Source organism: Puma concolor, chromosome D2 (assembly GCF_028749965.1).
Source record: "Puma concolor isolate L17-30 chromosome D2, mPumCon1.1.hap2, whole genome shotgun sequence".
Taxonomy (NCBI): domain Eukaryota; kingdom Metazoa; phylum Chordata; class Mammalia; order Carnivora; family Felidae; genus Puma; species Puma concolor.
Window position 1 is genome coordinate 79,873,243 of NC_141677.1, and position 26,458 is coordinate 79,899,700.

Consider the following 26,458-nt stretch of genomic DNA (forward strand, 5'->3'; position numbering starts at 1 on the left):
AGACAAGACGTGGATACATGGAGCTGTTTTTGTTTTTAACTCGTGTGACAGATCTTCTCATGGGTAAGGCATTCTACAAATTCAAACCAATGTAGCCATAAACCCCCCCGCCCTTTTTTTTAATTAACAGTTTACATACGGGAAAATTACTAAAAACCTAACTGGACCCTAGTTTTCAAAGAAGAAAAATCGAGATCAATAGAAGTGTTATTTTTTTTATTCATGTATTACAAAAGCAAAGCTTAATTCACAATATGAACTACAGACTAGATATGGTTATTTCAGCATCAAACTGCTCTCTGGAATCCCTAAACAATGTAGTGTTTTGCAACCATACTCAGGTTTTATGTTTTGCATATAAAATATGTTCTTTACATCAAAGTACATATGAACAAAAACAAGTTGTAGAAATCATAATCCCTCTAATAAGATTATTTAATGAAAAAGTCCTTAGCAGGGAATTTCTTTAAAAATAATACATCCACTTGATAAATATCTTTGTAAAACTTAAAATGAAGTTTATCTCAACATTTTTAAAGGAATATCCCCTTTGTCAAACAATTCTGCAGATAAATGGCAAACACTTATTTCTAAAATGAAATAGCAGTGGCAAATATTCAAAGTAAAAGTCTAGCCTTTACTTGAATTTCAAGAAGTTGTAGCTACATACTAGATTAGTAAAATCTGAAACGAAATTATTCCCTGTTAATCTCTTCACAGTTTCTTAAAAAAATATTAGTGGAGATAAATTATCTATGAACTTTAAAAATCTAAACTTATGTTCACTGAACAAAAATAATTTTAGTTTCAGAGCACTGCCTGTTCACAGCAAAGTACTATAAATAGTTCACGTTCAACTTTTCCTAGCAGCTCATTTCTATAAAATATTTGATTAAAAATAAAATGGGAGAAACATATTCAACACTTAATGGAAGATAGTATCATCTTTCCATGTATAAAATTTAACTCACAGAAAATTTAAATAAAATCCTAAATCTTTTTAAAAAATACAATACTAAAAAAGTTTCTAAGGTAGATTTGATTCAAAAACTTTAGTGCATTTAGAATTAATTGTAGCGCTCAAGCACTGACGCCTTTGGAACACGGACTGTGCTCTTTTAAGTCCTAGGAAAATTAGATTTCTAATTCTAGTTTACAATTATGAAAAAAAAAGATATTCTCTGTTTAAATTAAAATGTACCTTCAAAACATCTATCTTTAGTTGTCAGAAAAAAGTGTTTGTCACTATTGGGCCCAGAATATAGAGTTAATAAACTGGTTTTAATGAGAGAGTCCTTCCTCTTTCTTTAATGAAATCTCTCATTTTCTATCTCAGAGTATTGCTTTCGTTTGAATTGCAAAAGCTTCCAAATGATGGCAACCTGTTTCTCCTGGCAATAAAAAAATACTAGAGCCAAGTCAGATTTGGAAATGGTTGCAGGAACGTGGATCTGAGCGGTGAGTGAGTGAAGCTACAAGAGAAATACAATCGTAGATGGCACAAGCCTCAGATCTGACAAGGAAGAGAGTTATTGACAGTTTGGACAGACTCCTTGCTGCTCTCTCAACAGTGCTGCTGAGATTAGTTTCAATTGGACATTAAACCACAAGAACGCCTTTTACTGGCTTTCTAGCATTTGGAAGGGAGGGCAGAAGATTCATTAAGTTGGCACTTGGGGGTTCTGGGGACATTCACTGTCTGTGTTTCCCTTTTAGTTACTATAGATGAGCTGAGGTCTTTTTTGCTTATTAAATGCTCAGTAGTTAGGATATTCTTAAGAAGCCAATTAGTAACACTTTGTAAGATCTGAACCAAATTAAAAAATCAAACTTTTGCAAAGTACACAGAAACCAGCAGTTAGTAACAATATATTTTATTGTTTGACCAAGCCCTCTTCAGAGTAAGCTAGTTATTACACAATATAAAAACAATAGCCTCCTATTCAAAATTATTCTAGATTTAGCAAGTCTTATTTTTGTAAACAAATCAAATACCACACTTAACTGCATCTTCTATTCTCCTACTTTTTGTACCCTTTCCTACTAAGGCGGCGATTCAGTCTCCGTATAGTTTTGTCACTGTACACGAAAAACTGGCAGGACCTGCAAGTAAGCATTACAACTTGAATTCACAGCAGATCTTTTAAATGGCCAATTCTGAAGGAAAAACCAGAATTTGCTCTGCACACACGTTCTCATTTTTTTTAAGTATTACTTCACCACCACATTTTCCCATGTGTTACTATACCACCTCTTCTCAGAAATTATGGACGATGAATGGACAGAGGGCAGGAAATGGACATTTCAGAGATTCTGTGTGTGTGTGTGCGCGCGCGCGTGTACATGTGTGTAAAGGACTGCATTTCCGAGGAGTGAGATGGATGAATTCCACTGTACCTCTTTGGTCATCAAAGGAATAGAAGGAATAACAGAGTCTCAGTATACTTATCAACCTCGCCTGACAATGATGTCAGAATGGAGAATTTAAATGAAAGGTTCAAATTAAAAGAAACAAAAAGGCATCTTTACAGATAATCCTCTTATATTTCTAGCACTCTCCTGTATTTACCTGTGGCTTTTACAATAAACCAGCATAAAAAGATAGGTGTTTAAACTGGAAATGGAATAAACAGGTATTTTAAATATTAAGCCCATTTTCAATTTAAGTTTCATTTCTTTTCAGAACTTTTACCTCATGTTTTTATAGCTTTAATTTGAAAGGAATGCACTATTACATTTCCCCTTATGGAAAACAAAATCTACACAAAGTAGTTCTGTGATTATCAGTTGAAACGAAAGCGCGGCTTCAACTTCAGCAATGTGAACTAAACAGCATGTCAGTTAAGAGTGTTGTTAAAGGCAATTCCTCTCTGAAAACACTGAATAAGCTGTTAATAGACTTTGGAAGAGGCGGTAATTTTACCATGCTGATTCATGGCAGAAATTACCTAGCTGCAATGTGTATGTTGAAATACCAAGAGTAGCAATAAGCTTTGAAGATTTTATGGACCATAAATATGGGAAATTTAAATGAATACCTGTTAGGATTATGACTGCACTCCAATTCTCAAATGTCTAAATGAAACGAGAAAATAGACCCCAATGTGTCTAACTGTTCTAATACATAAGTGACCCTCACCAGATTTTTATGGGGAGAAGAAAAAAAAAGAAAGTTTTGTTTCCACTGTCAAACTTACATTCTATAAATATGTAGATAGACTTTAAATTAGCAGACATCTTATTAGGAATGACCCCACCCCCAGAAAAACAAAAACAATAAACAAAACTGTAAAACACAAAGGTAAAACCAAGGAAAGCATAATGTGATTATTTTCAATCAGTGTTGGTTATGTTGTCCCCTTGCAAAATGACAGGCAAAATCATACTTGTTTTTACATTTGCAGCCACATATGTTACACTGGAAAGGATTTTCATACCCATGACATCCCATATGAATAGTGTAAAGGATGTTGTCGGCGAAGTACATATCACAGTGCTGGCAGTGGTGCAGGAGCTGAGGGTCCTGGACCGGCAGCGTGGGAGCCGGAGTGCTCGGCTGGCTGTTCCCTAGGCTGGGGGTACTAGTGTGGGCACTCGGTTCGCTGCTCGGACCTGCCACCGGACTGTAGTTCCTCTGGCTGTGGGGCGGCCGAGGCTCAGGGCTCGTGGGGGAGGAGCTCTGAGGAATACTCGCGGACACGGCGGCAACGACCGCTTGGGCAGAGGGCTGCTGCATCATGAAAGGCTTCTCATCCGGGCAGGGGACCACGTCGGGGGAGGCGGGGTTTTGGTTCTCCGGTGGTAAACTGGACAACTGTCCTGCCAGAGTCGAGAGCTGATTTAAAGGGTTGTCAACCATGAGGTCTTGTGGGTCCCTTGGCAGGCCACCCGTTGGTGCGGTTTTTGCCATACTTTCATACGAGTCGGTCTGGATATTTGGGATTTCATGGGTAAAGTCGTTAAGGTAGTCTGGCTTCTGAACCACCATGGAAGGTGGACTTAAGTTGATCAGTGCTCTTCTGCTATAGCCCAGATTGCTTGTTTTCTTCTGTAAAACTCCCCACATTTTCTTGCTGCTTAAGGAAGACCTAGTGCCTTTAATTGGTACCATTTTATGCTTGCGCCTTCGATGATGGGACAGGTTACTTCGATCACTGCAGCGGAAGGAACATAATTCACATTTGTATGGTTTTTCTCCTGTATGGGAACGCATGTGGGCTTCCAGATGGCGCTCGTAAGCAGATGCGAATGGACATAAGTGACACCTATGAGGTTTCTCACCTGTTTAAAAAGAAAAATGGGGGAGAAACTGCAAAGGTAGCTCATTTGTGGAGAGTTTCATGTTTTGTCCGTTCATTAGATTTAGAAATTGTTCACGTTTCTTTGCAAAGAAACCTGTACACTTAAATAAAGCTTAAGGACTCTTCAGCCACAATTGGAGACATAGAGATCCATTCTCTTAGTCAATATCATGTAAAAGTTGTTATGGCTTCAGCTGGCATTTTGGGAAAGAGCAAAACTGACAGTACCCTGTGTAACAGTGACTTTACCAAAAGTATGCCTCAGTTATATGTTTACGTACACACCTATACACGAGCACTTCTCCATACATATTCATACACACACACACACACACACATACCCCTTCCTCAGAAAAAAAATACAAAAAGCCTTTCTAAAAAGTCCTTCTATTAAATAGAAAGCTCAAAATGGAAATGAGTTTCCTAGTCCAAGTATGAGTTATGCCAAGTGTCCCTTCAAAATGGCCAGTGCTTTACCTCTACCTTCCTCCTCCTCCTCTTCAGCTGCCAGAGGGGACAATTTGAGTTAGTGCCCTTAGCTGGAAATAGTGTAAAGTAAGTATCTGGAATATGAGATTTGGAGTCATTAATTTAACAAACTAAGTACTGAGTACTTACTATGTGTCAGCTGCTCTTTTAGGCTCTGTGGGCACCAAGAGGGCCCTGCCACAAACCCTGTCCTCAGAAGGGGTCTAGGTCAGCACCACATAGCATGAGAAACCACAGGCACACAGCTGGGACACGTGACCAGGGCTTGCCCAGGGCAGGCACAGCTAGGAGGGTTTCTCAGGAAGTGGGGTGGCTACAGCAAGCCCTGCAGATTAACAATGTAGTCTGTGACTGTATAAATGCCTTGTCCCTGGTCGGCAACTGAAACATACTAAGGATGAAGATAAAAACATTTTGGGGCGCCTGGGTGGCGCAGTCGGTTAAGCGTCCGACTTCAGCCAGGTCACGATCTCGCGGTCCGTGAGTTCGAGCCCCGCGTCGGGCTCTGGGTTGATGGCTCAGAGCCTGGAGCCTGTTTCCGATTCTGTGTCTCCCTCTCTCTCTGCCCCTCCCCCGTTCATGCTCTGTCTCTCTCTGTCCCAAAAATAAATAAACTTTGAAAAAAAAAAATTTAAAAAAAAAAACATTTTATCACTTCACATACCATCAGCATTAACCTGCCCAGCCTGAGAAGCAGATAAATGTTGAGAGATTACTTGGAACACGAAGAAAGATGGCTAAGGAAGGGGAAGCTCTAGAAGGGGCCTTACTTCCTCTCATTATGCTATTGTTTTGAAAAAATAGAGTAACTTCTCCATTTATCCATACCTTGTTATCAGCCATCAATGTTAAACTATTAGAACTATTTATAGGACGCATCAACCTGCCTTCCTTGGCCCCTCTCCCACCCCCAAACAAACGCCTTCTCCAGCTGTTTCTCCGTTACCTGTGTGGATTCTAATGTGTTCAATAAGCCGGGCTGTTCCTTTGCTGGCATAGTTGCAGTACCGACACTTGAGCTTCCCATCAAAGGTCCTTTCAAACCCGTCTACTAACATTCCTGAGTTTTCATCCAGAGAAACTTCAACAGATGGGTGATCGAGTCCATTTTGATCACCATCTGTTCCAGCTATAAACAAAGTATAGCAGAAGAAATTATGCATCTCAGAATCAACTCAATTTAGCATTTTGGTTTTGAGTGGTAAAAAAATCATAAATTGATAGTTAATTTAGCACAAAAGCTAAACTCGTAAGCTACAGACTTTCACTTTCTGAACTGTGGTTAATTTCACACAAAAGTAGTATCCTGTTTTTGAGAACCTTTTATAGGGGGATCTCAAATTACTTACACATACATTTTATCAGTCCTCCACATGCTTCTGAAGAAGAGAGCTGGGTATTATCCTAATGTGACAGGTGAGGAGACAGAGGGGAGTAAGGAGTAATGGCAAAGTTACACACGTTTAAGATTCTAGCCACTTCTACAAATATTATAACTGGCAGTCACGGTAATCTCCCCAATCCTAACTCTATTTACTGTAGTCTAAAGCAATTAATGTTGAGTTTTGCACTGTTCCACTTGGTTTATGCACATGTTCTAGAGGCTGGGATGCATTTAGGATCTTAACATTCTAAATAAGCGCATAAAGGAAGCTAGTCTATCTGATACCTCTGAATGTTAGAACTGCAAGAATTTGAAAGCTAAAAGGTATCGGTCTGGCCCTTTGTTTTTAATGTGATCCGACTACTTCTTTGTATCTATACAGAAACTGAAGGGGCAAGTGCTCCTAATCAGGAAGACCAGAAAGCAGTGGGGACTACAAGCCTTTTCTCTTGGATCCCAGTCCAGGAACCTATAAACTCAAGTGTCAGAAGGGACATTTTTGGTGCTGCAACTTCATGGGCAAAGCACTTCTACTGCATCCCCAGGAAATAGCAGTACTATTTGTGTGAACACGTCAAGCCTCCTCTTCCACTGTTTCCTCCCTGCTTCACCAGGAGAAAAGTGATCTTGCTGGTCGGTGAAAACCCAATATCCAACAGTGCCACGGCATGGGAGGGACAAGGCTGTGTCCCCCTCTCTGATTTCTCTCTCGAGCCGGTGACTCCAAAGATTTAATGTGCATGTGTATGAATCACATGAGGAGCTTTTTAAAATACAGACTGATTCAGTAGATCTGCACTGGGAACTGACATTTTACACTTCTGACAAGCTCCCAGATGATGCCTGGCCACTGCTGTTGGCCCCTAGACTACAGGCCACAGACCATCTTCATCAGGGGTCAGCAAACCTCCCATAAGGATCAGAGAGTAAATACTTTGTGGCTTTATGGGCCACATGTTCTCTATCACAACTACTCAACTCTGCTGTTATAGCACAAAAACAGCTATAGAAAACATGTAAATAAGCAAATATAGCTCTGTTTCGATCAAATGTTACTTACGGATGCTGATGTCTGAATTTCATATAATTTGCACATTAGAGTATTGTTTTGGTTCCCCCCCCCCCCCCCCCACCATTTTAAAATCTAGAAATCTCTCTTAGTTTGCAGGTCATATAAAAACAGTTAGCAGTCCAGGTGGGGTCCGTGAGCTGTGGTTTGTTGACACCTGAGCTACGTTCAGAAATAAATTCCAGTGTGTTTGGTAAGCAAACAAGATAAAGTCTGTCTGTAACAGGCCCAAATGGGTTGCTTTCTCTATTCCAGTTTGCTATCTAAATGGGTAAACAGGTCAGCGCTTTCTTCATTTTAAGAGAGAAAAAACAGAAACCCCCATCATGTCTCTGGTCTAATCCAGATTTCCTAATGGCCAAATCCTTTGTGTAGTGAAGCTGATGTTCGACCCCCTTGGGTTCCTTGTGTCGACAGTTAGCTACTAGAACTTATAAGATGGGAAAGATATTTGGAACTCCTAACCTTCCAATGAGACCATAATGCCTCTCTAGACCATGTTAGGCCCTTGGGGAAGCCTCATTCTCCCTCAACAAAAATCTGACATGTGTAAAGAGGAAAACAAACTGTACTGTATGTTTCTAAGTAAAGATGGAATGATTCATTTTAGTTAATAGTGGTCTTCATCATATGCATAGCTATATACAAACATTAACGTATTTATGAAAAGTGAATTAATTAATAGTATTAAGATGAGTCTACCTCCCTGAAGAGCCTCTGCTTCTTTATCCCCACTAACTGATCCAGAAATCATATTCACATGATGAGTCTGTTGAGTCAGATATTCCTGGAAATCTTTCACGAAGTCCAAAGGCTCTGGTTTCTTTTCACCCATCTTTACTTTTTTCCTTTTTCTTTCTTTCTTTTTTTATTTATTTTTATTTTTTTGAAGTTTACAGTTCGTTATGCCTAGGGGGAAAAAAAGTGAAATAATTTCACACTATTTAGTGAGATCCAATATGTATTAAAACAACAGTGACAAAGATTACTATGTTCAAGGAACTAAACAAAGCTACAAAGAACACAGTACCTGCCTTTCAATATCTTACTATTTTCTTGGTGAACTAGATAAGACATACAGAAAATGTTGAATATTTAATATATTTAATATTTAAATAAACTAGGATTCAAACTTAGTCTTAAAGGATGGAATGAAATTACAAAGACAGAAAATAAGAGAAAATAAGTCCAGATGAAAGAAACAGGCACATCAGCAGGATTATCAATGGAGACAGTAAAAAAAACCAAGTGGCTCAATCAGGGCCAGAGAGAATTTTCTGGATGATGGACATATTACATATCTGCATTGCCCAATACAGTTGCTACCAGCCACACACAGCGATGAGTACTTAAAGTGTGGTGAATACAAATGACCTGAGTTTTTAATTTTATTTAATTTAAACTGAAATAGCTACATATGGCTAGTGACTATCATTTTGGACAGTAAAGGCTCTCAAATCATAGGGTTCACATGGATGAATACTCTAGAAATAAAGGTGATCTAGAACAAGGGGTGGTAAACCTTTTCCATAAAAAGGCAAGACAGTAAGTATTTTAGGCTTTGTAGGTCATAAGGTTTCTGTCGCAACTACTTAACTGTCGTCATAGCTGAAAGCGGCCATAAAAAACGTGAATAAATTGAGTATGGCTGTGTTCCAAAATAAAGCTTTATAGAGGCAGGCCTTAAGCCAGGTTTGGCCTACATGCCATAATTTCCCTGACCGCTGCCCTAGAAATCCAAATCACCACCTCTGCCGCTACCCATCATGCTATGAGAATGGAGGGAAAAAATTAAGAAAGAAAACAAAAAATCTGATGCTCACGTAAAGTATCATATAAGATTTTGTAACCACAAACTAAACCGATCCTCACATAGGTATAATTATGGCCCAAATTCAGAAATCAAATAATGAAAAAGTTTTCTAGTAAAAACAAGATAAGGAAGTCTAGCACCTAGGAGACAAAAGTCTTTTCTTCCAGTAAAAATATTTTTATGCAAATGTCTATGGTCTTGTTAAATATATCTTCTGCTAAATTTTTTTCCTCATTAAATATTCCAACTATTTAATGAGTTATTTCTATCTAAAAACACTCATCTTTGAAAGCCAGATGATTCATTCAGTAGAATCAATCTAAAGATTAGTCACTTCTCAATATGTACGTTTCACATTTTCTCAAAGCCCGGCATACACACAGAAGAGCACATAAATCCTAAGGGTAGAGCTCAATGAATTGTCATACGCTGAATGCATCCATGAAGTCAGCATCCACATGGAGAAACAGAAGGCCACCCACATCCTGGTAGCACCCCGGCACACCTTCCTGTGCTGGTCCCTGAGTCCCAGCAAGGACCCTGCGACCTCTGAAATTGCTATGGCACAGGGTTTGCATATATCAGCTTTAGATAGTGCAAAATGGTTTTTCAAAGTGCTTAAACCAGTTTACACTCTCACCAGCAGTGAACAAGAGCTCTCTTGCTCTACATCCCTGCCAACACACAGGTATTTATTGCTTGTTTCATTGTAGCCATTCCAGCGCATATATGGTGGTATCACACTGGTTTTAATTTCTATCCCTTGATGATTAATGAAGTTGTGTACTTTTTATGTTAATTAGCCATGAAGACACCCTCTATTTTCATACCCAGTGATAGCTTTCAAGTCTTTTGCTTATTTTTCTAATAGGTAAGAGTTCTTTGTAATATTCTGGATATGAGCTCTTTATTGGATATGTGGATTTCAAGCGTCTTCTCTCACTCTGTTTGCCTTTTCACTTTCCTAAAGATAACCTCATGAACACAAGTTCTTAATACAGTCCAACTTCCCCATTTCTTTCCTTCACATTTAGAGTTGTGTCCTTACCAATATCTTACTTGAGGATGTTCTTCTGTAGTTTCTTCTAAAAACTTTACTAGTTTTTTTTTTTTTTTTTACCTTTCATATTTCATCTGGAATTTGTGTATGTATAGTGTGAGGTGAAGAGTCAAAATATACTTTTTTCCCCAAAGAGATGTCCTAGCAACACGCATTTCATAGACTAGCCTTTCTCCACTAGATTCTATTATCACCTTTCTAAATCAGGTGATTATATATATATGTGGCTCTATTTCTGGATTCTCTATTCTGTTTCACTGGTCTATTTTTGTCTATGCTCACACACAACGTGGTCTTTTTTTTTTTTTTAACAATTTAATTTTTATTTTATTTTGAAAGTTAGTGATGCGTGGGCAGAGTCTACACATACATATTTGCATTTGGCTGATGAAAAGAAAAGTTTCAAGAAAGTGCACAAGAAATAAAGGGCGCCAAGCACAGATGGCAACCACATTAAGAACTAAACAAACAAACCTACTCCAGTGTGATTCAAACTGCAGTGGTGGACGGGACCGTCAAATCCACAGAATCTTAAGAGCTGGAAGAAAGTTTAGAAATCGAGTCCTCCCCCTCCTCCTTCATGATATAATCCCCCCTCTATGATCTTATGACCAGCTAGATCCTCTTCATTACATCCCTAGTCAGCAATTCTCTTCTCCCCCCTATAGCTAACATGTCTGCTGAACTCAGTCATCCCTTAAATGGCATGATAATTTTTTTTAGATTCCTTCTGAATTTTTTCTAGGAGGTGTCACAAATTATGATATCCGCTCCTGCATTAAATATCAGAGAATCTTCTAAGGATGGAAGGAGCAGGGGGCATGTAAACAACCTCCTTTGACTGCTATTTAGATGTTTCAAAGAGCTAAATATTTCAAAAGTTATTTCAACCAAATGGAGATTTACACAATACATGTATGTCTCCAGTTTTTTTTTTAACTAAATGGGATTTTTAGTAGATATTCTGATAGTTTTACTATATTAGGTATTTATACACACACACACACACACACACATATTTTTAGTGATTCATCACTTACATATAACACCCAGCACTCATCCCAACAAGTGTCCTCCTTAATACCCCTTGCCCCTTTAGCCCATCCCCTCACCCAACACTCCTCCAACAACACTGTTCTCTGTATTTAAAAGTCTCTTAAGGTTTGTCTCTGTTTTTATATTGTTTTTGTGTCCTTTCCCTTATGTTCATCTATTTTGTATCTTAAATTTCATGAGTGAAATTTGTCTGAATATTTGTCTTACTTCACTTAGCATAATATACTCTAGTTCTATCCACGTTGTTGCAAATTGGAAGATTTCATTCTTTTTGATTGCTGAGTGAGATTCCATTGTATATATACCACATCTTCTTTATCCATTCAGTCGATGGACATATGGGCTCTTTCCATACTTTGGCTATTGTTGATAGTGCTGCTATAAACATTGGAGTGCATGTGCCCCTCTGAATCAGCACTCCTGTATCCTTTGGATAAACACCTAGTAGTGCAATTGCTGGGTCGTGGGGTAGATCTATTTTTAATTTTTTGAGGAACTCCATACTGTCTTTTGGAGTGGCTGCACCCATCTGCATTCCCACCAGCAGTGCAAAAGGGTTCCTCTTTCTCCACATCCTCACCAACATGTTGTTGCCTGAGTTAATTTTAGCCATTCTGACAGGTGTGAGGTGGTAACTCGCCGTGGTTTTGATTTTGATTTTCCCGATGAGTGATGTTGAGCATCTTTTCACGTGTCTGTTAGCCATCTGGATGTCTTCTTTGGAAAAGTGTCTATTTATGCCTTTTGTCCATTTCTTCATTGGATTATTTGTCTTTGGGGTGTTGAGTTTGGTTAGGTTCTTTATAGATTTTGGATACTAACCCTTCATCTGACATGTCATTTGCAAATATCTTCTCCCATTCCGTAGTTACTTTTGCTGTTTCCTTCACTGTGCAGAAGCTTTTTATCTTGATGAGGTCCCAATAGTTCATGTTTGCTTTTGTTTCCCCTGCCTCCAAAGACATGTTGAGTGAGTTGCTACAGCTGAGGTTGAAAAGGTTGTTGCCTGTTTTCTCCTGTAGGATTTTGATGGATTCCTGTCTTATGTTTAGGTCTTTCATCTATTTTGAGTTTATTTTTGTGTATGGTGTGAGATAGTGGTCCAGGTTCATTCTTCTGCATGTCGCTGTCCAGTTTTCCCAGCACCATTTGCTGAAGAGACTTTTTTTTCCATTGGATATTCTTTCCTGCTTTGTCAAAGACTAGTTGGCCATACATTTGTGGGTCCATTTCTAGGTTCTCTATTCTGTTCCAGTGATCTATGTGTCTGTCTTTGTGCCAGTACCATACTGTCTTGATAATTACAGCTTTGTAATACAGCCTGAAGTCCAGAATTGTGATGCCTCCAGCTTTGGTTTCCTTTTTCAGGACCGCTTTGGCTAACTGGAGTCTTTTCTGGTTCCATACAAATTTTAGGACTGTATGTTCTAACTCTGTGAAATGCGGGTGTTATTTCAATGGGGACTGCATTGAATATGTAGATTGCTTTGGGTTGTATCAACATTTTAACAATATTTGTTCTTCTGATACATGAGCATGGAATGTTTTTCCATTTCTTTGTGTCCTTTTCCATTTCTTTCATAAGCTTTCTATAGTTTTCAGCATATACATTTTTCACCTCTTTGGTTAGGTTTATCCCTAGGTATTTTATGGTTTTTGGTGAAATTGTAAATGAGACCGATTCCTTGGTTTCTTTCTGCTGCTCCATTATTGGTGTATAGAAATGCAACCGATTTCTACACATTGATTTTATATCTTGCGACATTGATTTTATATCTTGCGACATTGCTGAACTCATGAATCAGTTCCAGCAGGCTTTTGGTGAGTCTTTTGGGTTATCCACATAGAGTGTCATGCCATCTATGAAGAGTTAGTTTAACTTCTGCCTTGCCAATTTGTATGCCTTTTATTTTTTTGTGTTTTCTGATTACTGAGGCTAGGACTTCCAAAACTATGTTGAATAACAGTGATGAGAGTGGATATCGACTTTAGATCGTGTTCTTGACTTTAGAGGGAAAGCTCTCAGTTTTTCCCCATTGAGAATCATATTCATGGTGGGTCTTTCATATAGGACTTTTATGATCTTGAAGTCTGATCCTTCCTTCTATCCCTACTTTCTGGAAGGTTTTATCAAGAAAGGATGCTGTATTTTGTCAGATGCTTTTTCAGCATCTATTGAGACAATCAAGTGGTTCTTATCCTTTCATCACAATGTGATGTATCACATTGATTGATTTGTGGATATTGAACCAACCCTGCATCCCAGGAATAAATTCCAGCCGATCATGGTGAATAATTCTTTTAATGTATTGTTGGATCATGTTTGCTAGTATTATTGAAAATTTTCCCATACATGTTCATCAGGGAAATTGGGTCTGTAGTTCTCCTTTTTAGTGGGGTCTTTGGTCTGGTTTGGTTTGAAATCAAGGTAATGCTGGCCTCATAGAATGAGTTTGGAAGTTTTCCCTCCATTTCTATTTTTTGGAACTGCTTCAAAAGAACAGATGTTAAGTCTTGTTTAAATGTTTGGTGGAATTCCCCTGGAAAGTCATCTAGCCCTGGACTCTTGTTTGTTGGGAGATTTTTGATTACTAATTCAATTTCTTTCCTAGTTATAGGTCTATTCAAATTTTCAACTCCTTTTTTCAGTTTTGGTAGTTTGGATGTTTCTAGGAATTTGTCCATTTCTTCCAGATTGCCCAATCTGGTGGCATATGATTGCTCATAATATTCTCTTATTATTGTTTGCATTTCTGCAGTATTAGTTGTGATCTCTCTTCTTTCATTTGTGATTTTATTTATTTGGGTCCTTTCCTTTTTCTTTTTGAACAATCTGGCCAGGGTTTATCAATTTTGTTAATTCTTTCAAAGAACCAGCTCCTGGTTTCATTGACCTGTTCTACTGGTTTTGTTTTTTTTTTTTTTTTTAATTTCAATATTATTGATTTATGCTCTATTCTTATTTCCCATCTTCTAGTTTTGGGCTTTATTTGCAGTTCTTTTTCCAGCTCTTGTAAGTGAAGGCTAGGTTGTATATTTGAGACCTTTCTTCCTTCCTTGAGAAGGCCTGGATTGCTATATACTTCCCTCTTATGACCACCTTTGCTGCATCCCAGACGTTTTGGGCTGTTATGTTTTCATCTCCACTGGCTTCCATGTACTTTTGAATTTCCTCATTAATTTCTTGGTTAACCCATTCATTCTTTAGTAGGGTGTTCTTTAATCTCCAAGTATTTATAGTCTTTCCAAATTTTTTCTTGTAGTTGACTTCAAGTTTCATAGCATTTTGGTTTAAAAATATGCACAGTATGACCTCTATCTTTTTGTACTTGTTGAGGGCTATTTGTGTCCCAGTATGTGATCTATTTTGGAGAATGTTCCAGGTGCACTCAAGAAAAATGTGTATTCTACTGCTTTAGGATGAAATTTCTGAATATATTTGTTAAGTCCATCCAGTCCAGTGTATCATTCAAAGCTAGTTTCCTTGTTGATTTTCTGCTTAGCTGATCTGTCCATTGTTGTAAGTGGGGTGCTGAAGTCCCCTACTATTATGGTATTATCACCAATGAGTTTCTTTATGTTTGTGGTTAATTGATTTATATATTTGGGTGCTTCCACATTGGGGGCATAAATATTTACAACTGTTAGATCTTTTTGGTGGCTAGACCCCCTTAATTGTGATATAATGCCCTTCTTCATCTCTTGTTACAGTCTCTATTTTATTTTAAAATCTAGTTTCTCTGATATAAGTATGGCTACTCCAGCTTTCTTTTGAACACCATTTGCATGATAGATGGTTCTCCATCCCCTTACTTTTAATCTGCAAGTGTCTTTAGTTCTAAAATGGGTCTCTTTTAAGCTGCATATAGATGGGACTTGTTTTCTTACCATTGTGATACCCTATGTCTTTTGATTGGAGTTTTTAATCCATTGACATTTAGAGTGAGTAGTAAATAAATTCAGTACCACCGTGTTGCTGTTTCTGGTGATGTTCTCTGGTCCTTTGTAGTCTTTGTTGTGTCCAATCTTTTTTGTTTCATTTCGTCTTTTATCCACTCAAAGACTCCCCCTTAAAATTTCTTCCAGGGCTGGTTTAGTGGTCATGAACTCCTTTAGTTTTTGTTTGTCTGGGAAACTCTTTCTCTCTCCTATTTTGAATGACAGCCTTTCAGGATAAAGAATTCTTGGCTGCATATTTTTCCAATTCAACACATTGAATATATCCTACCACTCCTTTCTGGCCTGCCAAGTGTCTGTGGATAACTCTGCTGCAAACCTGATTCGTCTTCCCTTATAGGTTAAGGCTAATTTTTTCCCTTGCTGCTTTCATAATTCTTTCCTCATCTGTGTATTTTGTGAATTTGACTATAATACGCCTTGGTGATGGTCGGTTTTTACTGAATCTAATGGGAGTTCTTTGTGCTTCTTGGATTCTGAACTCTGTGTCCTTCCCCAGATTATGAAAGTTTTCTGCTATGGTTTGCTCACATAAACCTGCCCCTTTTTCTCTCTCTTCATCTTCTGGAACCCCTGTGATTCAGATGTTATTCCTTTTTAATAAGCCACTGAGTTCTCTAAATCTTGTATCGTGTTCTTTTGCCTTTGTTTCCCTCTTTTTTCTCTGCTTCATTATTCTCCATAATTTTGTGGTCTACTTCCTCCATCCTTGCCATCGTGGCATCCATTTGAGACTGCATTTTGCTTGCAGCATTTTTAATTTCGTCCTGACTAGATTTTACTTCTTTTATCTCTGCAGAAAGGGATTCTATGTTTTTTTCAACCCAATCTAGTATTCTTATTATCATGGTTCTAAATTCTAGTTTAGACATTTTGCTTATATCTGTGTTGATTAAGCCCCTGCCTGTCATTTCTTCCTGTTCTTTCTTTTTGGGTGAATTCCTTCATTTGTCATTTTGGAGGAATAAGAAAGTTAATGAAATAAAAGTTAAAAATTAAAAACAAAACAAAAAAATGAAATAAAAGAAGTTTGATCCTAGGTGTGTTTTGGTCTGCTTGTTGAAAGGTTGATAAAATAGTGTAAAAAAAAAAAAGGGCAAGAAAAGAAAAAAAGGTTAAAAAATGTATTTTTTATAAGCCCTAAATATTTATTAGATTTTTTTTTAAACGTTTATTCATTTTGGAGAGACAGAGAGACAGAGCGTGAGTGGGGGAGGGGCAGAGATGGATGGAGACACAGAATCTGAAGCAGGCTCCAGGCTCTGAGCTGTCAGCACAGAGGCCGACACAGGTCTCAAGCTCATGAAGCATGAGTTCACGACCTGAGCTGAAGTTGGATGCTTAACCAACTGAGCTACCCAGGAACCCCTAAAAATTTTTAAACTTAAAAAAAAATTTTTATATAATAAAATAAAACGAAATAGAATGAAAAATTTTTAAAAATAAAAAATAAAGTAAAAAAACAAAAAAAAGAAAAATACATTTTTTTCTTTCTGTATCCATGCAAAATAAAATGAAAAAAAAAAAAAACCAATTTACACAAAACCAGAAGCAGAAAAACAAATAAATGAACCAGCAAACAGAATTAAATCCAAATGAAGTTACATCCAATTACCCCTAGAACTCAAACTATGAAGTACTCTATAGTCTGTACACTAAGCAGGTAGAGGGACTTGTTCTAGGAGATATGCTCGGAGGGAGCATTTGGGCAGGGCTTGGTGTAATGGCTCCATTCTCCACTAGGTAGCGCTGCTTAGCTTACTGAGGTGGATCCGTGTGGTGCCCGTGTGTGTGCAGGAGATAGAAATGGCTTTACCCAGCTCCCTAGTCTCTGGCACAGGAACTTCATGCTCTCACCAACCCATGATCAAGCACCCCTCCTTTGTCTTAGGCCTCTGTCCACTCCCCACCTCTACTCTGTCCATGTCCAAGCTGTCCGCCTACCAGGCGGCACCTACCTCCAGAGTTTTGATCCCAGGTGGGGTTGTGTTTCAAAACCCCACACTTTGGGGCGCCTGGGTGGCTCAGTCAGTTACATGTCCAACTTCGGCTCAGGTCATGATCTCGCGGTCTGTGAGTTCGAGCCCCGCGTCAGGCTCTGTGCTGACAGCTCAGAGCCTGGAGCCTGTTTCAGATTCTGTGTCTCCCTCTCTCTCTGACCCTCCCCCTGTTCATGCTGTGTCTCTCTCTGTCTCAAAAATAAATAGACGTTAAAAAAAATTTTTTTTCAAAACCCCACACTTTGAGAGAACCCTGTGGCTTGGACCCACTATGACTCTCTGGGGGAAGGTCTTGCTGCACAATGGCCAGGTGCCTGCTGGCCCCAGAAAACGTTTGTGTGATCGTGCAGCCACAGGGATTCAGAGATTGTGGCAAATCACAATACCCAGCTGGCATCAGGTTTCACTACACTCTGGCATATATGTCCCAATACCAGCAAACGTGTCTGCTCTCCAGAGTCCACTGGGACCTTTGTCTGTGGGAAGGCCGTATGGCCTCACCAAATGCTCTCCAAGCAGGGGAACCATTTCTCCCCATGTGGCATGCGGACCCCTCAGACCCTGCTGCCTGCTCCTGGGGATTCGCCCTATTTCCTCACCAGAGCACCACCAGCCACTGGGTTCCAGAACTTCAGACTCTGTGCTCCAATGTTTATAGAATCCTGGTGGTATTGAAACCCTCTCCTTTCTTCCTGTCAATGGTTTTGGGGAACAGATTTCTTGTTCAGTCCCCTGTGTTTTCACTCTTCCTCTCTCTTTCCTAGCTACTTTCGAGGGAGTGTTTTTCCTGCACTCTCCCAATGCACCACACTCTCCACCTTTCTCTGTCCTTTCTCCACAAAAACAGCTCCCTACCCTCCGCTGCTTTTGTCTTCCCCAGTTCACCTCTCTGCACTGCATACCTGCCGAGTTCTGTGGCTCAGGTTATGCAGACTGTTGTGTTAATCCTCAGATCAATTTCCTAGGTGTGCAAAATGGTTTGGTGCTAATCTAGCTGCACTTCAGGGATGAGACAAACTGAGGATCTCCATGCCGCTTGCCTAATAATAATTAGGCAGTCCTAATAATAAAAATCTTAATAACTCAGGTACTAAGGTCCACCAGTACGTTTTTCTTCTTCAAGAATGTCTGGACTAGTCTGGGTACTTTTCAATCTGTTTTCCAAAGCATGAACTGTGGAGTTGAGAAATGAGAAGGCTCCATGACAGCACATTTCCCAATTAACAGCAGCTTGATTGATATTTTAAGACCAAAACTTCTGTTTTAACTAAAGAGAACTCTAATAGATATAGACTAACCCTTAACTATGTCACTCCTGTAGCATGCTGTACTATACAATACTGCAGTGATATTTTAGGAACTAATGGAAGAACACAGGGCAGTTTTTGGTTTCCCTTATTTACTGGCCCCAGACTGATTTTTATTTAATATCTGTATTTCTTGTCTTTCTCTCTCCTCACATCTAACTTGTTCTTTATTCTGAACATATCTATCCAAGTAAGGATGTGCAAATGACCAAATTTTCACTGTTCTTAATGCAACATTTGTGAATAGTTCTTTTCCTCCCTTCTTAGAAGATGTTTAGGGGTTTTTAAAAGGTATTGTTATTACTACATCTTTTCATTGTTTTCTAGAAAGTTGAGGCCACTGAAAGTCTATCCTCTAGATAAACAGAGTATTACGGTATTAGGCCAAACGTACTAGCTTGAAGACTCTAAACAGAAACTTCTCTCAGCCACAGTTTCTTACTTTGTAAAATGGGATAGTACCAACTGGCAATGCTGTTTTAAGTTTTACAGGTATATATACGTAAAGTATCTCACAACCTGTGTAGCATACGGCATGTTCTCAGACAACAGTAGCTATTTTGCAGCAAAAAAAATGGTTATACCCGAGGTCAAAAAATTCTTCCTGTCCCAGATTTTTTTCCCCTTTTTCTCAGTTCATCATAAGCTATCATTTTCTATATATGTTCTTTAGTTACAATGAAACACACATGGTCTACCCTCGTCTCATTAATTCCCATAGCCCAAATTGCGATTTCCCAAACTCATATCTTATTTTACTCTCTTAGGCCACCTCTTTAAATCATTTGCTTTAGTCTGGCTCAACTTTCTCAGTCTTAAGGATCATTGTTGGTTTCTGAACAAGTTTGTTTCAGTTACTTTTTCCCATCTTACCATGCTTATCTAAACTGGTTCTCTCTGCTTCCTAATCAGTGTATTACTAATTGTTCCATGACTATTGTTGATTCTGCTCATTTGTCCTTTAAAATTTAACCTTTGAGGGGCGCCTGGGTGGTTCAGTCGGTTAAGCGTCCGACTTCGGCTCAGGTCATGATCTCGCAGTTCTTGGGTTCGAGCCGCGCATCGGGCTCTGTGCTGACAGCTCAGAGCCTGGAGCCTGCTTCCGATTCTGTGTCTCCTTCTCTGTTCCTCCCCTGCTCACGCTCTGTCTCTCTTTCTCAAAAATAAATAAAGATTAAAAAAAAATTTTAATTTAACCTTTGATCAGGGGCAAAAAAAAAAAAGTGAGCCAGTCAGCTCCAATGAAAAAGGTTATTAAGAATAAGATCAACAATAATTGGCAGTAAGATTATAACTCAATAAAAGGGAAAGGGAAAAAAGGACAACAAAACACACACGGGTGGGAAACAGTGTAAAGATATACATAAAAAGGTATGAAATACAGCAGACAGATTAATCAAATGAGTTCCAGAAAAATAAAAAGATAAGCCAAGAGAAATGTTTTTCAAAAAAATAACAATCAAGAAATTCCAAAATTAAAGATGTCTTTCAGACAGAAAGGGATCATAGAGTGCAAAACAGAACCTATGATAATAAAATAACAGACACATTTTGAAATTTTAAAAACTCAAAGAAGATAAAGAGAACATAAAACTACTCAGAGGAAAAAAAGGCAATCTACCCACGTAAAAAAAAACCCAATCAGACTGATATCTGAGTGTCAAACAGTAGGTGCAAGAAAACAGCAGAGTAATGATTCACTCAAATTTAGAATGTTTAAAATTCCTCAAGTTGATATAGGGTATCTTCCAAAAATCTACATCACAATTAACAGAAAATTTAGTTGCATTCCCTTTGGAATCAAGAACAAGACAAGGATGCTTGCTATTACTACTGCTACTCAATAAAGTACTAGAGGTAGAGGCCCCCCACAATAAGAGGAAAAAGAAATAAAAGGGATGAGGATTGGTAAGGCCCTACAGATTGTCTGTATCCTAATTATAAAAGTTGTAATTAAGAAAGAAATCCTGGTATTTACATTACAACTTAGCATCACTTCTTGCTAATCAGTTCATATGAAAACTGAGATGTGTCCACTGGAAAATATCTGGATATGCTTTGATAGTCTTCAAAAAGCAAGATAAATCTTACCAACTCCTGATTAGAAGGCCTAACATTGCTATGGTACAACATGTGACCATGCAGAAAAAAAAATGCGTGAGATTGCCAGTAAGCAAGCAGAAGAAAATGGTATTTTTATACATGCATCTCAAGTTTTAAGAACACAAATGAACCTAATTACAGAGGATGGCTGGCATATTTTGACAGTCTTGGCTATTATCACATTGTCACATTATAAATTTCACTGCGTTCTCTGCCATAAATTGTGTGATTTTCAATCATAATGCATGATGGACTTTAAAAAAAAAAGAATGCCTACAAAAAAAGGGAAGATCACAACACTGTAAATATGGGGAGAAAACTGTTCTTAAATTAGAGTTTTAAATATATTGATGAGTTTTAACCTCTGATATTTCTGCAATGGTTCAGAAATTACGTGTCATTCCATCCCTAAGCATTTTTTATGCTCCCTTGACCTATATCACATCTATCTCTCTCACACCCTCTTTTACTTTCTCTCTCTCTTTTGCGCACGCGCGTGTACACACACACACACACACACACACACACACACACACACACACACGCACACACACACCATGACAGGCCCTTGCCTAAATCTGAATGGAGTCTTTGGTTCAAAATCCAACTCTCTCCATCTCAAGCCACTATTTCTAATCAACAGTAAATAGAAAAAGAACAATAACTGAAACTACGGAACACTTCCTAATATCAAAAGAAAATAAAGGTTTCATATCCAAACCCTCTTCCTGTCTTTAATAATCATCAGTCTCTGAAAGTTTAATCTAAGAACTTCACAAATTAACTGAAATCTGGAGATGCCCCTAAGACACTGATAAATTTAAAAACCTCTCCAAACATACCATAAAAATCTACTTTAAGAAATCAGCAAACTATAATGTTTCTACTGGAGGTATCTTTTCCACAAGCCATGAATTTAACACCTTGGGACTTGTTAGCCAAAATATAACTTACACAAAATTTCAAAATGGAAGATCATGTCATCAGAAAAAGAAACATATTTGAATTCTCCAATTTTATTACAGATTTGGGTGGTGTATTCCTAACCTGACCTATTCTTTCTACTAAATGATATCAAATTATATCAACCATGGAAGAATTATTCCCGTTCCTTATGATACGGCAAAACTTTTGTGTCTCCCCTGTGATTACTCTGATAAAAGTTAAGTTGGGTCTAGTATGGTACCCCCCGGGGTGTAGGTACATGTCTGTATAAACTGGGTAGAATGTACCTTAACCATTTTTATGCCAATAGTTTCTCCCAAATTACCCATTCGAGGCTCAAAAATAAGGTTCTTACAAAACAGCCAGAGGCTACCCAGTGAAGGAAAGAAGCATTTAAGAAACAAACTTTGGGATCCCAAAAGAACATGAAAACCTCTTCACCTTTAAGCAGGTAACTTAAAACGATTCTCCAACCTTTCTTGGTTTCTGGTATTGGTGTATGAAGTTTTCCGATATTTGTTTTTCAGTCTCACACTATAAATGGGAAGCTGTTGATACACATACAAGTGCACACACATAAACCCTCTCTTAACCAGGAGCTAACAAAACAGGCATCATGATGTGAATTAGAAGACAGCCACAACCATGAAACAGCAGTGACATAAGAACCAGAAGAATTCTCTATGACCTACCTTCCCCCCAAAGTCTATCTTTTTTATTAGCTATGGGAAATTTTTGAAAACAACATGATACAGGAATAGAAATATCTATTTTATTCACCTACTCTTTGGGGGTTACTAACCATAAGGTAGAAAACTGAGCAACCAACTTACTTATACAACAGCTTAATTTGGTGGTTAGGTATGCCTCTACAAAAGTGACTGCAGCTTAATAGATGTGCTTATTTTTATGGCCTAATAATTACAGTCACTGAAAGATTTACTTTGCCATGGAATACACATCAATGGAGAAAGAAGCCTGACAAATGAGGACTGATTTGTAGAGAGAGTGACGTAGACTCTTCAAAGATAATTAGGACACATTTCCTTCGATTACAGAATCGTCCAAAACAAATTCTTTGAAAGCAAAAAGGGACATTATAAGGCTTTGAGAAATCAGAAAACATAACATAAAAGTAAAACATAAAGTTAGAAGATATCCAAAACAGAGCTACACACTCTAACCTTTTCACCCCAAATCAGTTCCTCCTTTTTCTTGCCACTCCAACATTGATGAAATGAAGAGTAATCGAAATTTACTCTGGAGACACACCAAGGGACTCCAAAAGGCCATGGAGGGAATTTCAACTAAAATTGAAAAGCCATACAGAGTTCTGCAAAGAAAAGCACACCACAAATCAAAACCTTTATGACAAAAAGTTAACTAGCATCTACAGGTTTAAGCTAAGAAAATAACCTGTGCCAATTTTAAAATTCCCAGAAAACTAAACTAGTAGATGATGAAAGAACAAAGCAACAAGTTTATTTCAACAAAAGCTACAAAGAACCACCAAAGACTAACAAGCACTAATTTGACTTTTTCCACCCACTGGTGGATTTCTTAAGATTTTGTTTTGGCAAATTCTCAATAATGTTTATTTTCTTAAACTCAAGTTATGAACTTCATTTGTGCACAGTATTGTACACTTACAGAGTCAGGCTTAGTACTGCTGAACAACTACAGTTGCATAAAAATAATGCACTAGTCCTAAGGAAACATTTGTGGGAAAGGGCTAAAAAGGAAACCTCCAAGCACACCCCACAACGAACGAACACTTGATTCCCCTCTTTATTATGCTCTCTTTCGCAATCCCAAACACGTAGGGTTTTCTAGGACGCGGTTTGAACCCCTAGGGGGCAAAAAAACACCAAACATCTCAATTCCCCATAACGATTTCCCAACAATATATTAATCAGTAGCTGTTGAAGGCATGTCATAAATTAAAATAAAATGCAATTTTAAAACTAACTGTCCAGATGTTTAAAATTTTGTTTTAAATAAGTTCTGTTTCTTCAAAACCGAATTTTCCTTAGATCTCACAATTTAAAGTAGCTTTATTTCTTCTCCCAATTGTCACTTCCCATTAGGGTTCCCAATAGCACATTAAGGGGACACTACACGGGCCACGTGGTCAGTGGTAGCTGGAACCGGTTTAACCTCAATTCAAATTCAGTTACAGAGCACTTAATAGTTGCACGGCTTGGTTACCCGCACTACAGACAGTTTATTAAGAGACTTAAGCCTGCCTGAACTGAATGGGTCTTCGCTGCAAAGCCCTCCCCAAACCTCACATCTCCCAAAATGAGAGTGCATAAACAGTAGAAACTAACCCAGGCAGGACCATTAGATAACAGAGGTTTTAAAAGTCCTCCCAAGGAGCAGCCCAGGACTGGCGTCGGGGCAGCATCCTCATAAGGATTCGGAACACTTAGGAGTCCCGCGCCTCGTCTAACCCCCAGGCCCTGGGACCCGGTGAAGACGCAAACCTCGGGGAGACCCCCGCACGACCACCTGTCAGAGCGAGAAGCAGCTCCCTACCCAGGAGTCTCCAGCCCCTGCCTACAGGCGCCGCTCCCTCGGGGCTCCCGGAACCGAGAAACAGCACATTGCGCACTCGGGCCAAGAACACCCTGGGTCGCGACCCTGCTGACCGACCGACCACGCCCAACCTTCCGCTGAGACTGAGTCCCGAGCGGGGTCAGCCGGCCCGCTGCGAACTCGACTCTCGTCTCCCGCCGCTCCTTCTTAACTGTCCTGTTCAGCTGTGTCGCCGCCTTCCGAGCCGGAAGCCTGCTACTTACCACCTGACCACCGCACCGAGTAACTCCCACCGCCTTGTTTAATGCCGCTACCGTCGCCGCCGCCGCCGTCTTCGTCACCGTCGCCGCCGCCGCCATGTTTGTTGTGTCTCCGACTCTCTTCCCGCCCCACAGCCTTGTCGAAGTCTCGCGTGAGCAGGGCTTATGGCAAAGGCGGAGAGGGAGCTGTGTGTCTCTCTTGAGGTTCCGTAGGCACTAGGGGGCGGGGCCAGGGAGGTGTGCTGGGGTGGGGGCGGGGCCTGACCCCGCCCTCAGGCCCCGCCCCTAAGCGCTGGCCCTGGGCCCGGAGGCGCTGAGAAAGGACTTCGCTGGATTGGCACAGTCGCAGCTCCTGCAACACTCATGGAGGGAGCGGCGGTTCGGCTGCTGCGCGGAAGCGCGCTGGTGAGTGCGCTGGTGGCGGCCGCCCTGGGGGTCGGAGACGACCTTGGCCTCGGCGGCGGGGCCTTCTAACGGGACCCAGGAGCCCTCTCCACGTCCCGGGTCCTAGCCTCCTTCTCTCCTCCGGGTCGGTCTCAGACCCTTCACCGAGGGCCGACCTCCCACCAGGCCTCTGGGCGAGCCGGCCTCCGCTTCTGTAAGGAGGGCCGGGAGTAGCAGCTGGTGAAAAGGGGGCCGGGAGATGTTCTCGAAGCTTCTTTGAGGGAGCAGGCATTCTGCCCTCAGTCGGAGTGCCATGACTCCCAGATGTCCTTTGCAAATCTTTGGGCCCTGAGCCTCGGATCCTTAGGGGCAGTTTGCAGAGGTGCCCCCTCTCCGAGGCCAACTTTACCCAATTATTACATTTCACCACCACCCCCAAAAAGATTGTGAAAAATAGTCTCTTTCTGAGCGGTGCGTTTCCCCGTCTTCCCTAACTCAGCCCTGCTCCAGAGTTAGGAAGGGACCTCAGAGTTGGTCAGACTTCGCAACCAGTTAGAGAATTCCCTCAGCCCCTTATCTCATGACCAGGGCCAGAGCATCTCCCATGGGTGAGCTCAGCACTGCTCAGGGGAGCCCATTTCCCTCCGGCTTCCTCAACTTGAGCTGAAACCTGCCTCCCAGGAATATCCACCTGTTGTACCTAATTCCGCTCTCTGGACGTATACAAACTGTGGATTCTTTAAAAGATACTGTGTGGGGTTTTTCTCATTACATTAAATGTTTCCATTATTCAGCTTTTCCTTGGGTAGGCTTTCTAGAACCCTCTCACACTTGGATACATTTCTGTTTGTGAGAACATTTCATTAGAGACTTGACCTCTGCTTGGCTGTAGACCTTTGCATTTGCTCTAAGGAGTTAAAGGCTGTTCAGCTGCCACTTCAGTGCCATGCCCGGAGGCAGAACTCTCCTTTTGTAATTAGAGATAATTAATTTTATTTGACTGTCTTACAGACTTGAGGTATTAAGAAGATTTCTAAAGTCGTCTTAGTGTATTGTTGCAAAGAAATTAAGTCTCTACGGTACTATTTAGTACTATTTTATAATTGTTGTTTAGTAGCTTAAGAAAGACAGTTCCCAGGATTTCACAATTTGACTCTTGTGTTAGAGCCAACACAGTTTTAGACCACACGGGGTGTGGCAGGCACATGTTCTTGGTGTTCTATTTGCATCACTTCATTTAATTCTTAAAACTATCTTCCAGAGTACTAGTTTCGTCAGTCTTTTGGCTGCAGAGGCTAATGCCGGAATAGATCAAGTGACTTGCTCAGAGTGACTTGCTAGAAAGTAAGTGACAGAGCTGGTGTTCAGATTCTAGTCTGATGGGACACTTGACCTTCGTGCTCTGCTACCTTCTTCTCTTCCTTAGCCATGCCAGAAATCTCTTTTGTTTGGATTTGTTGGTTTACTGTGACTGGTTGTCCTTGTTAGTTTCTGAAACTCTTTTGCATTAATCAGCTAATGTAATTGACGAGATGTTGACTATGTAGCATAGTGGTTGAGAATGTGGGGTTTGCAACCTGATTGCTTGGGTTTGAACACAGGCTCTGTCACTCCCTAGCAGTGTTGGACAGGTTATTGAATCTCTGTGGATCTTAGTTTCTTGATCTGTAATATGGGGAGAATAATGGTACCTATCTATAGGGGGATGTGAGGCACTTAAAATAGTGCCTGGCATAGAGTCAGCTGTCATTAAATGTCAGCTTTTATTGCCATGCGTTGAGACATTGGGTAG

General features: G+C 39.8%; 2 protein-coding genes across 4 annotated transcripts in view; one reads left to right on the top strand and one right to left on the bottom strand.

The window, feature by feature from the left end:
• Nucleotides 1-1,858: 1,858 nt before the first annotated feature.
• On the bottom strand, nucleotides 1,859-24,427 carry IKZF5 (IKAROS family zinc finger 5). Of its 3 annotated transcripts, none has more exons than XM_086681092.1 (5): nucleotides 24,286-24,427; nucleotides 22,669-22,817; nucleotides 7,946-8,152; nucleotides 5,737-5,919; nucleotides 1,859-4,281 (listed from the first exon to the last, which is right to left on the bottom strand). In XM_086681092.1, exons 3-5 carry the CDS (start codon nucleotides 8,076-8,078, stop codon nucleotides 3,338-3,340), a joined length of 1,260 nt encoding a protein of 419 aa, XP_086537218.1. In that variant the 5' UTR covers nucleotides 8,079-8,152; nucleotides 22,669-22,817; nucleotides 24,286-24,427; the 3' UTR covers nucleotides 1,859-3,337. The 3 variants fall into 3 exon arrangements, with proteins under 3 accessions (XP_086537218.1, XP_086537219.1, XP_025773770.2); XM_086681093.1 differs by having other exon boundaries at nucleotides 24,023-24,413; XM_025917985.2 differs by lacking the exon at nucleotides 22,669-22,817 and having other exon boundaries at nucleotides 24,286-24,420.
• A 101-nt stretch (nucleotides 24,428-24,528) lies between these two features.
• Nucleotides 24,529-26,458, top strand: part of ACADSB (acyl-CoA dehydrogenase short/branched chain) — a 37,998-nt gene continuing 36,068 nt past the window's right edge. Inside the window, exon 1 of the mRNA XM_025917744.2 lies at nucleotides 24,529-24,687. Coding sequence (XP_025773529.2) covers nucleotides 24,646-24,687 — 42 coding nt within the window. The 5' untranslated portion in view covers nucleotides 24,529-24,645. The remainder of the gene's footprint in view (nucleotides 24,688-26,458) is intronic.

What these genes read in the sequence shown, in the direction of transcription:
- IKZF5 (XM_086681092.1), bottom strand. Translation starts at nt 8,078, where the DNA reads ATGGGTGAAAAGAAACCAGAGCCTTTGGACTTCGTGAAAGATTTCCAG. An exon ending in AGCAGAGGCTCTTCAGGGAG is followed by an intron (nt 5,920 to 7,945) that starts GTAGACTCATCT and finishes CTTTGTTTATAG; the next exon opens with CTGGAACAGATGGTGATCAA. An exon ending in ACACATTAGAATCCACACAG is followed by an intron (nt 4,282 to 5,736) that starts GTAACGGAGAAA and finishes CTTTTTAAACAG; the next exon opens with GTGAGAAACCTCATAGGTGT.